Below are 11,861 nucleotides of genomic sequence, written 5' to 3'. Positions count from 1 at the left end.
TTGGAATTGAACTCAGGACCTTCTTGCTGTTCGGCAACGGTGCTAGCCACCGTGCCACCGTGTCGCGGATAAATACAACAAAATAAAACTAGTACCGGTACCGAAAAAAGATTTATTCATAACACACGTGAAAAGACCCAGAAAAACCGAGTTAACGATAAAAACGATAACAAAATAACGCTAAAAACCGATAAAAACCCTGAAAACCATACATTTCACACCTGAGCCTCAAGTAAACATCAGCAGGACTCCTTTACCGGGAAATGAGCATGGATGATGGAGCATGGAATATTAATGAAGTCCAGGGTGTTTGGATGGCACTTTAGAGTTAGTCTCTATTTTTGAGTTGGGTGTTGATATTACATAATGTGTGAGGGCACATCATGGTCAATGTCTGCAATCAAGAGACGACTTTGCATCACGCTTATAATTTTCTGCTTTGGTTGCTAATTTTCCTATTCAGATCAGTTAAGAACTCTGTGAATAGAAATGCTTTTAGTTTGTTGCTCTATTTTTACTTTAGTTTTTTATGTACTATATTATACATTTTAAAACTTGAATGTTTGTAGTTTTTGAACTAGTTGGATAAGTACCGGAGCATTTTAATTGTGAATAATACATTTCAACTGATTGTTGAAACGACCTCCTCGGTTTTGGGGTAATAACTGTACATGTCTCTGAAATGTAGGCCTCGGATATTTTGAATAAACTGTAAAAACAAAATAAAAATACAATTGGTGATGCAGAAGTTGCATTATTTAAATTTAGGAAGATAAATATTTTGATGACTTTGAACCTGTTTACCTTAAAGGAAATGTTGGTGCAATAACAATATAAATATCAAACTTGATTGATAATTTTCACAAGCAAATTAAACAACAGAATGCAATTTAAAACTCACACTTAAGGGTCACGTAACACACAACTGTGTGTCTCATTTAAAGCTAATCTGCATATCAAATTCATCCTAACCTTTATTTATGTAAATAGAATTAGTCACCACAGCAAAACAACTGTAATTAAAAAAACAGCAGTTGTAGTCTAGTATATCAGTTTGTTCGTAGCTTCCACACATCCAGCACTGACTAAAAAACATTTGGAAACAGTTATTGGCACTTTTGTGGAAAACATAAAAGGTATAGCAACAAGCAGCATAGTTGACTAATGTCTGCACACGTGCCATCTTATATAGCCTTACAAAATAATACTGTGGTTCAACTGGGCACGTGCATGTAGCTGTGTGTGTGTGTGTGTGTGTGCACACATTAGGGAGTATTCCAGTGCAAACAGCCATGGCAACAATCAGAAAATGTTGCAGCAGATTTGAGCTACCCCCTGCTGGACATATTCTCCTTTAAAGAAAAGTTTCAGTTTCAAAGTTAGCGCTGCCTCTTGCTTATTACATCACATTCGAGTCACAAAAATAGTGAAGATGCCAGCTTAAGGCTTTACAATGCACTTTGTTAGCCAGTGTGAGGTCTATCTTTTATGTACAGTCTGTAGTCAAAACTCAGTATACGATAAATAATAATAATATAGAAAAAGGCATAGTCTCCATCTCACAGCAACACAACAATATTCATATTTGCTTTTTCTGTTGATTCGTTGGGGATGGTTCAGCGCGGCTTAGCGTACACCTTAAAAGGGTAGGGTGTGCGAGTGGCTCCGGTGACTCCTTCTGTACTCAGCTTGACTCCATCCAGAGTGGAAAAATTAAACTTCTGAAACAAACTGACAAAAAACAGGAAGAGTTCCATCCTTGCCAGCCCCTCACCGAGACACGCACGCCTTCCTGGGAAATGAAGGTGACTCTGGTTATCACCCCATCTAACCAATATCATAATTACAGTTTATATGTTAAAATTACCTGCAGAGAAAGGTAAAAATGCTCCCCTCCTCACAAACTTGCCCTCGCTATCTAGGAAATGTTCAGGATTAAAGGTGTCTGGAGTCTCCCATTTATTCTTATCAAACAGCACTGAAGTCAGGTTAGGCATCACAGAGGTCCCCTGCACATAGACGGCAGCAGTCACATTCAAAGATGGTATTCAAAGTGCTGGTTTATACAGCTAGGCAATGTTTGTAAGAACAAATATAAGACAAAAAAAAGACTATTTTATCTTGAAAAAAAGGACAAAGAACCCTGCCTAAAATCTCATGCAAGGGCTTGTTGACAGTAAACACTTGCTCAGTGCTAACACTGTTAAGGGGGTTATAATCTGGGAAACGACACATACTGTTTTGTTAAGGTATAGGCTATATATTTAGCATGTATCATTATTAGCAACCTTGCTCTCTTTCAGAAAAAAATGTTTTCCCATTTTGGCATCTGCAATGCATTTGAAAGCAACAGTCAGTTTTAAGTTGCAGTGTGGCTAGTGGAAAAATAGAAATCTCAGTCATTGTTTATTTTGGAAATAGAAAAGTATTTTTGTAAAAAGCGAAATTATTTTTGGCAAATGCAAACCTTGTTTTTGGTCCCCAACGTGATGGTTTACCTGGATGAAACCAACGCAAGAACTTGAACTAAGCAATTTTTAATCTTATGTAGGGGGCTTAAGCTGCTGTGTTCTATGAGCAGACCAGATGCACCTTGGGTATGAAGTAACCACCCAGGATTGTGTCCTTGGCGGCCATCCTGAGTCCATTGAGTGGAACGATGTTTCCCATCCTCTGGATCTCGTGGATGACAGCATCAGTGTAAGGCAGGTTGGGTTTGTCTGCCATGGTGGGCTGACGGGTCTGTCCGATCACTCTGTCTATCTCTTCCTGGACTTTACCTAGGAGTCAAATTATATTAACTTGTTAATTAACAGGTATCTGTGTCATATAATTATTTTGATCTCTGACCTGGATGGTATTAAAAACTAGTTTTGTTCTGAACTTACACTGGATCTGAGGGTTCATGATGAGATAGATGAGTCCCCACTGCAAAGTCTTTGAAGTGGTTTCACTGCCAGCCAGGAACAAGTCCAGACAGCACAGAACCAGGTTTTCTTCCTCAAAGCCCAAATGACTGTTTCTGTTGTGCTAGCGAGCAAAGCAAGGTATCAAAAATACAAGTTAATGAACAGATTTTATTTATTACTGTTATTATTATTTTGGTTGAACGTAAACAGCATACTTTCTCCTTTACGAGGAAGCTGTCAATGTAATCTCTCGGGTTGTTGGGGTCCAGATCTAACTTATGTTTCTCGATCTCTTCCCTGATAGATGCCACCAAAGATTTGGAGCTGCTAAAGATGCGATTGTGAGGCCCCGGCAGGTGTTTCATCAGTCCTGGGAATGCATCATATAGCTGTTAGGGGAGGAAATTGAAAAAATGTATTCAGTGGTGGGTTACCTTTCAATATTTTCAGGAAGAAAAAAATTCCACTGTGTCTTACTAGAGCCCATATGGAACCTTCCAGATAGGCCATTTCAGTCAGATTGCTCAGCATGATCTGGAAGTTGTGGTCACTGTAGTCAAATCGTCTCCCAAACACTATCTTGCAGATGATGTTGGAGACAGCATTGTTTAAGAACGGCACTGGGTCGAATGGCTCACCTGAAGACAGGAAATGCGTTTAGTCACAGTACACTGTGTGTGTTTTGCTTTCACTCATTGCTGTCTCTTGACCTTTCTCCTTTTCCATCGCGTCCTTCAGATGTTGACTTTCATCACAAATACTCTGCTCTGTCGACTCCTTAGCTAAACCAAAGGTGCGTAAAGTAGTCATGGCAAAACGTCGCTGTCTCCTCCACACCTTCCCATTACTGAAGAAAAGACCCGCTGAAAGGAAAAGAAAGCAAAAATTACTGAGGTGTGGCTCAGAGGTTGACCTGACTGCTTTGTTGCTGAAGTATTGCATTTGTGTATTTTTTTTTTTTTTTTGTGATTCACCTGAGTTCCCTGAATAAATTCTGGTCACCATCGGGCTGTAAGGCCGGTCCACAAAGTTGTCCGCTTGTGTTACTAAAGCTTCCTTCACCATCTTCCACCCGGACACAAACACTGTTTTGTGTCTTCCCAGACGTATGCAGAACACATTCCCATAAAAATCAGCAAGCTGTGGATGCAGCAGCAGACAATAAGTGGCCTGTTGTCTAGCATGTGATTCTGATAAGATGCATAGCACAACCTGTTGTTAACACTATAACTTAGTATCTGCAAGGTATTTGGTATTGTTTTATTATTTTTCCAGAGTGAAACATGAACATTTTGTTAACTTTATTATTAATGTTCTCTTTAAACTATTCAAGCAGTGATTCTACTTCAGATAAAAAGTTTAACTAAAGAGCGTCAGTGTCAGTGGAAGTCCTGAGGTTGCCCAAGTGGACTTTTAAGACATGTGTAAATGCCACGATGATGTCAGCTTACCTTGGTTAGGTAAATATGAGGCTGTTTGGCATCAATGTTGAAGATGTTTCCTAAAATAGGTAGAGCTGGAGGGCCTGGAGGAAAGCCCGGTGGATCCTTATCCTTACGAAAATGAAAATATACCACAAGGAGGCCGGCAAAAATAATAAGCAGCTGCTCCTTTATATCAAGACAAAGAAACAAATCACGCAGCTGCATTGTGAAGCAGAGTAAAACTAAGTGATCAGGACCTCAGCTCCAGGATCCCTTCCTATTTAGAGATGGGCTGGTACACTGCTGACTCACAGCTTGGGTATATATAATGATCTGTGTGTGTGTGTGAAAGTTTGTCTGATACTGGGTCAGGCCTCAATTATTACAGATTCTACTAAAAAGTAGCACAAACATTTTTGTTTTATGTTCACATTGTTGATGTGAAATCTTTACATACATACGTGAACGGTTTTCAGTAAACTGATATAAGGGAGAAAAAAAACTTGAATAGTAACACAAATAGTTAAATGTACTGGTGCTTACATATTAAGTATAGCTGAGCATTTAAAGCGCTATCTACTACCAGCCTCATTCACAAAGCACTTTGATTATAAACCTGAGCACTTTGTCTAGCATTCACGTGTATGCATACACACAACAATACTTTGACATGCAGACTAGAGGAGCACTGGCTTGTGAAAAAACCAAATGTTAAAATGGGAAAAGAAGCTAGTTGAATATGTAGTTGTGGCTTTGCATATACGGTTTCTTGTGTAACCAGTGAATTAAATCAGGTGTGCGACACAGATTGGCAAACAACTAGTTATGAATACATTTTATTACTAAAAGTGTACATTACAATTTGTCGTTATTGCAATTTAATGATGGAATATCCTTGAATTAAAACACAATATAGTGATTCAGATGCACATGTAAAGAAAATCAGGTAATCTTTGCAGGCAGCAGTGATACAGCAATGAAATGAAGATATTAAAATTAAAAAAAAATCCATCCTTCATTAAAATACTTTTTCTCAGTCTTGACTCTTAGTCGTTGGTTAAATGGCTCAGTGAGATTTATCGAGCCTTGGCGTGAACCTTGAAGGGTTCAGGCACGCGTACAATTCCAGAAACTCCCTCTGTACTCAGCTCCACTCCATCAGGAACAGAGAAAGTGAACTTCTGCAGCAAGCCGACAAAAAACAGGAACAGCTCCATCTTGGCGAGGCTTTCACCAAGACACACACGCTTCCCTGACAAATTTGCAAACACATACACGTGCAGGTTTACAACCCGTGAATGATGTTTTTTTTCTTGTTCAGGTTGTGCTAAAACAAAACACTCATTGTGGGTTTTACCTGCAGAGAAAGGTAGGAATGCTTCTCTCTTCACAAACTTCCCATCAGCATCCAGGAAGTGTCCTGGGTTGAAGGTGTCTGGAGTCTCCCATTCAGTCTTGTCAAACAGCACAGAGGTGAGTACAGGCAACACACAGGTACCCTAGAAAAAACCCACAAGATAACAACAAGATACACTTCAACAACAACACCTGACAGAACAAACATGTGAAGCTTAAAATGTATACTACATGTACCTTGGGTATGTGGTAACCATCCAGGGTTGTATCCTTGGCAGCAACTCTGAGTGCATTGAGAGGAACAATATTTCCCATCCTCTGACTCTCGTGCATGACGGCATCGGTGTAGGGCAGATTTGGTCTGTCAGCCATGGAAGGCTGGCGGGTTTGTCCAATCACGTTATCTATCTCTGCCTGGACTTTCTCTGTGAAAGAGAATTAATAGAGTTCAGAAGAAGCCATATTTCAACACCTGTCTGTTACCATAGCACAATTATGAGTCTCAGTCTGTGCTTTTTTGGTCTGAGTAACTTACTCTTTGTTGTTATTCTTTATTTGTAATATCATGGTTATTTTGTACACCTTTGTTTTTCTTGCTCATGATGTTTTCTTTTGCCACTAGAGAGCCACTTTACACACGGGACAAACTGTTGGTGGTGAGGACACTCATAATAATGAATGGAACACATTCTGTTCCTCAGAGACAAAGGGGGAGACAACAGGGCTGCTGAGCTGGAGCTAAGCAACCAAACACAAAGATATAAACTCTGCTCCAGCTGTAATCGCTGAGAGTGTGAGGTTCTTGGGCAATAAAAAAAGGATGAGCTTAGTGCAGTGATTCAGAATTTAGTGCTATGTCTATGTGCTTCATAAAAACTTGTCTGAAATGTCAATCAAGCCTTTTATTTGTCACATGCAATGTTTACACCTGCAGTGAAATTGGACCCCCCCCCCCCGACCATACATACATAGCAAAGATATGACGTGGGTAGACAGGTCGGAGACGGGTAGTAATATGGAAAAAACAATGGGCAAGTGGAGGAGGGGAATAAAGAGACCTCTAGTCATGCTGGACTCCTTATGGGAGGTCAGCATGAGAACAGAAAACAAAATGTGTTATTAGTTGTTAGCGTTAGAAGTATTTTGTCCCATCTCTCTCTCCTCTGCCCAATAGATGGCTGCCCCTCTCCAATTCTGGTTCTTCCCGTTAACAGTGCTTATTCATAAGGGGTCATCTGATTATTGGGGTTTTCTCTCTATTATTGTTTGTCCTTTTTTTTTTTTCGAAAATAAAGCACCATGAGGATACTGAGATTATGATTATTGAACTTAAATGAACCTCATGCATTGGTTAAAAAGGAGTGATAATTGTTTAATCATTTAACTCTATTTAACTTTGCCTGCTAGTACATGCTTCACATCACTTCCAGTTTTTACATTGTCCAAATCAATACTGACATCATTATTCAAGTTCAATCATATTCTCGCTGCCTTCATTGAGCCAATCATCATCCACTCTGTGTGCTTTAAAGCTCTGTACTCTTCTGTTATTCTCCATTTCAGACTCCATACCTCCACCTGACCTGAGTCACTCTGAGGTAGACTCTGTCCTAACTCCTATCAAAACCAGGATTCTGTTCTGCCTGCCATGATGGGTCATCTGAGTTCAATCACCAAATATAAAATGATTAATTTCTCTGTCTCAATAAATCAAGTCCAGTTCTCTCCTTAATGAACTCACACCTTCCCAGTTGGCAGTACAACAGCCCCTGCAGAACATTTTGGGTGCAATCTGAGTGGCAAGAAGAACGGTGAAGTAAATGCACTGTTGGTGAACAAAAAGTGGTGCAATCGTCAGCATGTTTGTGTGAAGAACTGTTTGTCTGTCTTTGGTCCAGATATTGAATTGATAGCTGCTGGATTGCATCCATACTAGTTCCTGTTATTGTTGTTACTGTTCACATTTACAATCATCTGATCCATTGCGACATGACTCACGTCACGGCTAATCCAGTATTTTAGTGTGTTTATGATTTTTTTCTGAAGACAGTTCTTGATCTGCTGTGTGCAAATGCTGCTAATGCATGCAGGGCCATTGCATTTCCCATCCTTATCAGATGAGATCAGAATTTGGTCCTACTTGATACTGATGTAGGTGCCTCTTTTAAACAACATCCTGTACACACTACAAGTTGCTAGAAGATGGATAGATGAACCTATGGAGATGTTGCAGAGCTACTTGGAGCCTGCAGACTAAAACCACATGGAGAGGACATTAACAGTACAAGGTGAACTGTGTTTTTCATTGTGAACAGTTACTCCTGGGAGCAATACACATTTCTGCACTCAATTTGAACTTGTCCGGTTGTTTGTATTAAACACCTGTAAAATGAACAGTGGCTTGTTTTGGCTGATGTTATGATTTGTCAAAAGTAAATAATCTCACATTTGGTGTTTTGGCTATTTTAAAGCTCCATATAAGGGCTTATAAGCCACCCACCCTGGACATCAGGATGTCTGATCAAGAAAACCAGAGCCCACAGCAAAGTAGTGGCACTTGTTTCTGTTCCAGCCAGGAAAAGATCAGTAGAGCACAAAACCAGGTTGGTCTCAGTGAAGCCCAGGTCAGATTCATTGAGCTGCACAGAGATATTGAAAAGCCACATTTGTCAATTAATATTAGAAAATGGTTCATTTTTACAGTTCAGTTTGTGCAATGCAGTGTCCACATACATTCTCCATCTTGATAAGGAAAGCATCGATGTAGTCTCGGGGATTGTTGGGGTCCAGGTCCTCCTTGTGGCTCTTTATCTCCTGAGCGATGAAATCTTTGACTATGTCGAAATAGCTGAACATTTTGTTATGAGGACCTGGCAAATGCTTCATCACTCCAGGGAATGATTCATAGAGCTTGTTAATAACAAATAATAAGAGACAGTTTTATTCAAAGCATTATAGCAACGGCCTAGTATTTACAGAGGGGAAATCTGTCAGAGAAAAAGCACAGCATGCATGCTTTTGTCATACTCTGGAAGAAGTAAATTGTTTTTGACTTACCTGACCCCATATGGAGCCCTCCAACTGAAGACTCTCAGACTGATACTTCAGCATGAGCTGGAAGTTGTGGTCACTGTAATCATATCTTTTCCCCATCACCAGCTGGCAAACTATATTAGACACAGCATTGTTGAAGAGACCTGCTGCACTGAAAAGTTTACCTGAAGAAGAAGAAGAAGAGACAATTGTTACAGGTAACCTTTTGCTCCCTTGTGCAGGATTGTGAGCTTATGTTCCACTTAATGTAAAGCACCTTTCTCCTGCTCTATCTCCTCCTGCAGGTATCGGATCTCCTCACAGATACACTGTTCCATGCGTTTTTTCCCCAGGCCGAAGTCTCGTAATGTAGACAAAGCAAAGCGTCTCTGTGCCTTCCATTTTCCACCGTTGCTCATGAACAGACCCTCTAAATACAAACATGCAGATTTGGCAGTTAATAACTGGGAAACAATTCCTGCGCTGAATGACATGAAACAGAGAACCATTTCTTAACCTGTGGGTCCCGAGTAAAACCTGTCAGCCAGGGCTCTGTATGGTCGATCCACAAAGTTGTCAGCTTGCGTCACCAGAGCCTCTTTTACCATCTTGTATCCAGAGATCATTACCATTTTATTGCTGCCGAAGCAGAAACTGAACACGTTCCCATAGACTTCAGCCAGCTACAAAAAACACAACAAACACAAAGGATGAAATAAATATGTTTGGTGTTATATGTGTAAACTGCTCTGCTCAGAAGCCAGAAATCCACACTCACAGTTTGACTAACAAATGTAAATATTCAAAATCCAAATCAAATCACATCAACTTTTGTTTTCTCATTGTTAAGAGTGATAAACAAAAAATACATTTTCGTCTTCAAAAAAGGAGGAGAAACTTCTTGGATGGGCTGTACCACACAGCAACATTAATAAAGATTTTTAAAAAGTTTTTCTAAAGTTCATGAACGTAGACCACAAGCAGTGTGCATGGTGTTGTGGGATTTCTCTTTAGCGTATTGTCCTTTATTGTATTGTCTTGATGAAAGGCCTTCATGTTACTTCGTTTAGTATGTCTGGTTCACACCTCATTCACGCTGGGAAACAGACGGTGAGAAACTGGTGAATGCCTCCCAGGAGACGGAAGCTCACACAGGAAGACTTTGACCCCAGAGTGGGGGAGATTCACGCAGGTGATAGAGAGTTTTTCTGTTTAGAGCCAAGGTGTGAACTGCAACTGTAAAAGCCTTTTGCTCTGTGATTGTGTTTAAAAGGGACCTGAACTGTTCATTGTCAGAGACGACTTTCAGTGCCCCCTGACTGACGTCTCTCCTCATGCATGGGAAATAAAGTGTTGGGTTTTAACTGCTCATCGTGTCTGCAGGCTTTGTTAATAAATTTCCACAACAATGGACTTGTTTCTGAAGTATTCTCTCCTCCCTGTGTTTAAGTAGAAATAAGAATTATTTGTGAGTGTAACATGAACATCTCAGTTTCTGTCTTGAAAGTAGAGCATGTAGACACACCAGCACACAACAATATGTCCAAATAAACAAAGCAGTACTATAAACACTCAATGACACTCAATACTTAGAATCCACTTAACATAATACAAGTATGACTTGACAAGTTTACCTTGGTAAAATAAATATATGGGTGCTTCTTGTCCACAATCTGGAAATTCCCAATAAAGGGTAAAGCAAATGGTCCTGGTGGAAAATTCCTTGGATTCCTGTTTTTGAGGTGGTATGTGATCAGAAGGAAGAAAAAAATAGAGAGTAAAACCCCCTCAGTGCTCAGCAAAAAGCTGGAAAACCACATAGTTAAAGAGAGAGACAGCAGCAGCTGAAAGTCTGTAATCTGTCTTTTCCAGGCACAAAGCAGTGGTTTTGTAAGCCTGTCACGCTTGGGGGGGGGGGGGGGGGGGGGTTAGGGGGGTTAGGGGGGTTTGTTAGCCAGAAGTTCAGGTCAGACGAGTCAAGAAAAGGCTCATAATTATCTGAGTCTAAAGGTGATGGTGATACAGCGCTTTCACAACAGCCTGTGTTTAAAGAGCACAGCATTCCCTTGTGTCTGCATGATGAAATCTATTCAAAGTCAATGAATGAACCTTTCACCTCATAGAATAGAACAGAATAGAATATCCCCTTATTGTTATTGTACATGTAACGCACTGATGAAAAAACATAATCTAAGAGATTGATTCTGCAGTTTCATGTATATATATATATATCTATTGTTGGGAAATCAGTTTTACCCCGGTTCCTTTCATTCCTGGGGCCTCCAGAGATGCACTGGACTCAGTAGTCATTTTCACAAAAACTTTATTCATCTTTATTCATCTATATATATATATAAGAATTTAACTTTGTAAATTGAAACAGTCAGTTATATGAATGAACACTTTTGCAAAATCAGATGTGTTTCATAAGGTGTCTTTATTGTAAAGCTAAGAAGTTTTCAGTGTGGAATATGTATGTGGTCTGATTAACTGATTGAATTTGGTCTATTATGTACAGTTGTGTAATTATGCAGAGTTGTCATTACTTGTGGTTCCTAGGGTATTTAAAAGTAGAATAAGAGGCAGAGCCTTCAGTTTTCAGGCCCCTGTTCTGTGGAACCAACACACAGTTTGGATTTGGGAGGCAGGTATCCTTTCTTTCGAGTTTAAGTTTAAAACTTGAGGTGACTGTTGTCTGATTTGGCGCAGTATAAATAAAATTAAATGTAACTGAATTGAACTGTTAGGGGAGGAAATAAGGAAGTTGTTTTGCTGGTTTAACTCACAATATTCTCTATAAGAACGCACTTTCACTGGAACAATAACCACTGATCTGCATCAGTCATCTGAATCACACTGTGTCTCAGTAATTTACTTGAATGTGTACAAAAACTCTTACTTGTGGCTTTATGCTTGAATGTGGTCATACAAAATAGTTTTATTTGCATCTTACTAGAACCCATATGGACCATCCTAGAGTCATCTGAGTCAGATTCCTCATAATGATTAATGTATGTGTATCTGTGTATGACTTCCATGGCAAATACTCTTTCCTTTTGGCCTCTTACCCAGACCAGAGGTATGTAATGTTGCCATGGCAAAATGTTGCTGTCTCCTACACACCTTCCCACTGCTGAAG

General features: G+C 39.8%; 2 protein-coding genes across 2 annotated transcripts; both read right to left on the bottom strand.

The window, feature by feature from the left end:
* Window positions 1-169: 169 nt before the first annotated feature.
* Window positions 170-4,951, bottom strand: LOC120738769 (cytochrome P450 2J2-like). The gene is made up of 8 exons (XM_040040206.1): window positions 4,361-4,951; window positions 3,884-4,049; window positions 3,620-3,772; window positions 3,387-3,547; window positions 3,125-3,298; window positions 2,889-3,030; window positions 2,593-2,780; window positions 170-2,009 (listed from the first exon to the last, which is right to left on the bottom strand). The coding sequence occupies exons 1-8, from the start codon at window positions 4,556-4,558 to the stop codon at window positions 1,851-1,853; spliced, it is 1,341 nt and encodes a 446-aa protein (XP_039896140.1). The 5' UTR covers window positions 4,559-4,951; the 3' UTR covers window positions 170-1,850.
* A 250-nt stretch (window positions 4,952-5,201) lies between these two features.
* Window positions 5,202-10,584, bottom strand: LOC120738766 (cytochrome P450 2J6-like). The gene is made up of 9 exons (XM_040040204.1): window positions 10,357-10,584; window positions 9,240-9,405; window positions 9,000-9,152; window positions 8,747-8,907; window positions 8,423-8,599; window positions 8,190-8,328; window positions 5,927-6,114; window positions 5,691-5,832; window positions 5,202-5,585 (listed from the first exon to the last, which is right to left on the bottom strand). Exons 1-9 carry the CDS (start codon window positions 10,540-10,542, stop codon window positions 5,410-5,412), a joined length of 1,488 nt encoding a protein of 495 aa, XP_039896138.1. The 5' UTR covers window positions 10,543-10,584; the 3' UTR covers window positions 5,202-5,409.
* Window positions 10,585-11,861: the final 1,277 nt, after the last annotated feature.

This window comes from Simochromis diagramma, unplaced genomic scaffold, assembly GCF_900408965.1.
Source record: "Simochromis diagramma unplaced genomic scaffold, fSimDia1.1 OVJJ01000026.1, whole genome shotgun sequence".
Lineage (NCBI taxonomy): Eukaryota > Metazoa > Chordata > Actinopteri > Cichliformes > Cichlidae > Simochromis > Simochromis diagramma.
This window is presented reverse-complemented; position numbering and strand designations above follow the sequence as displayed.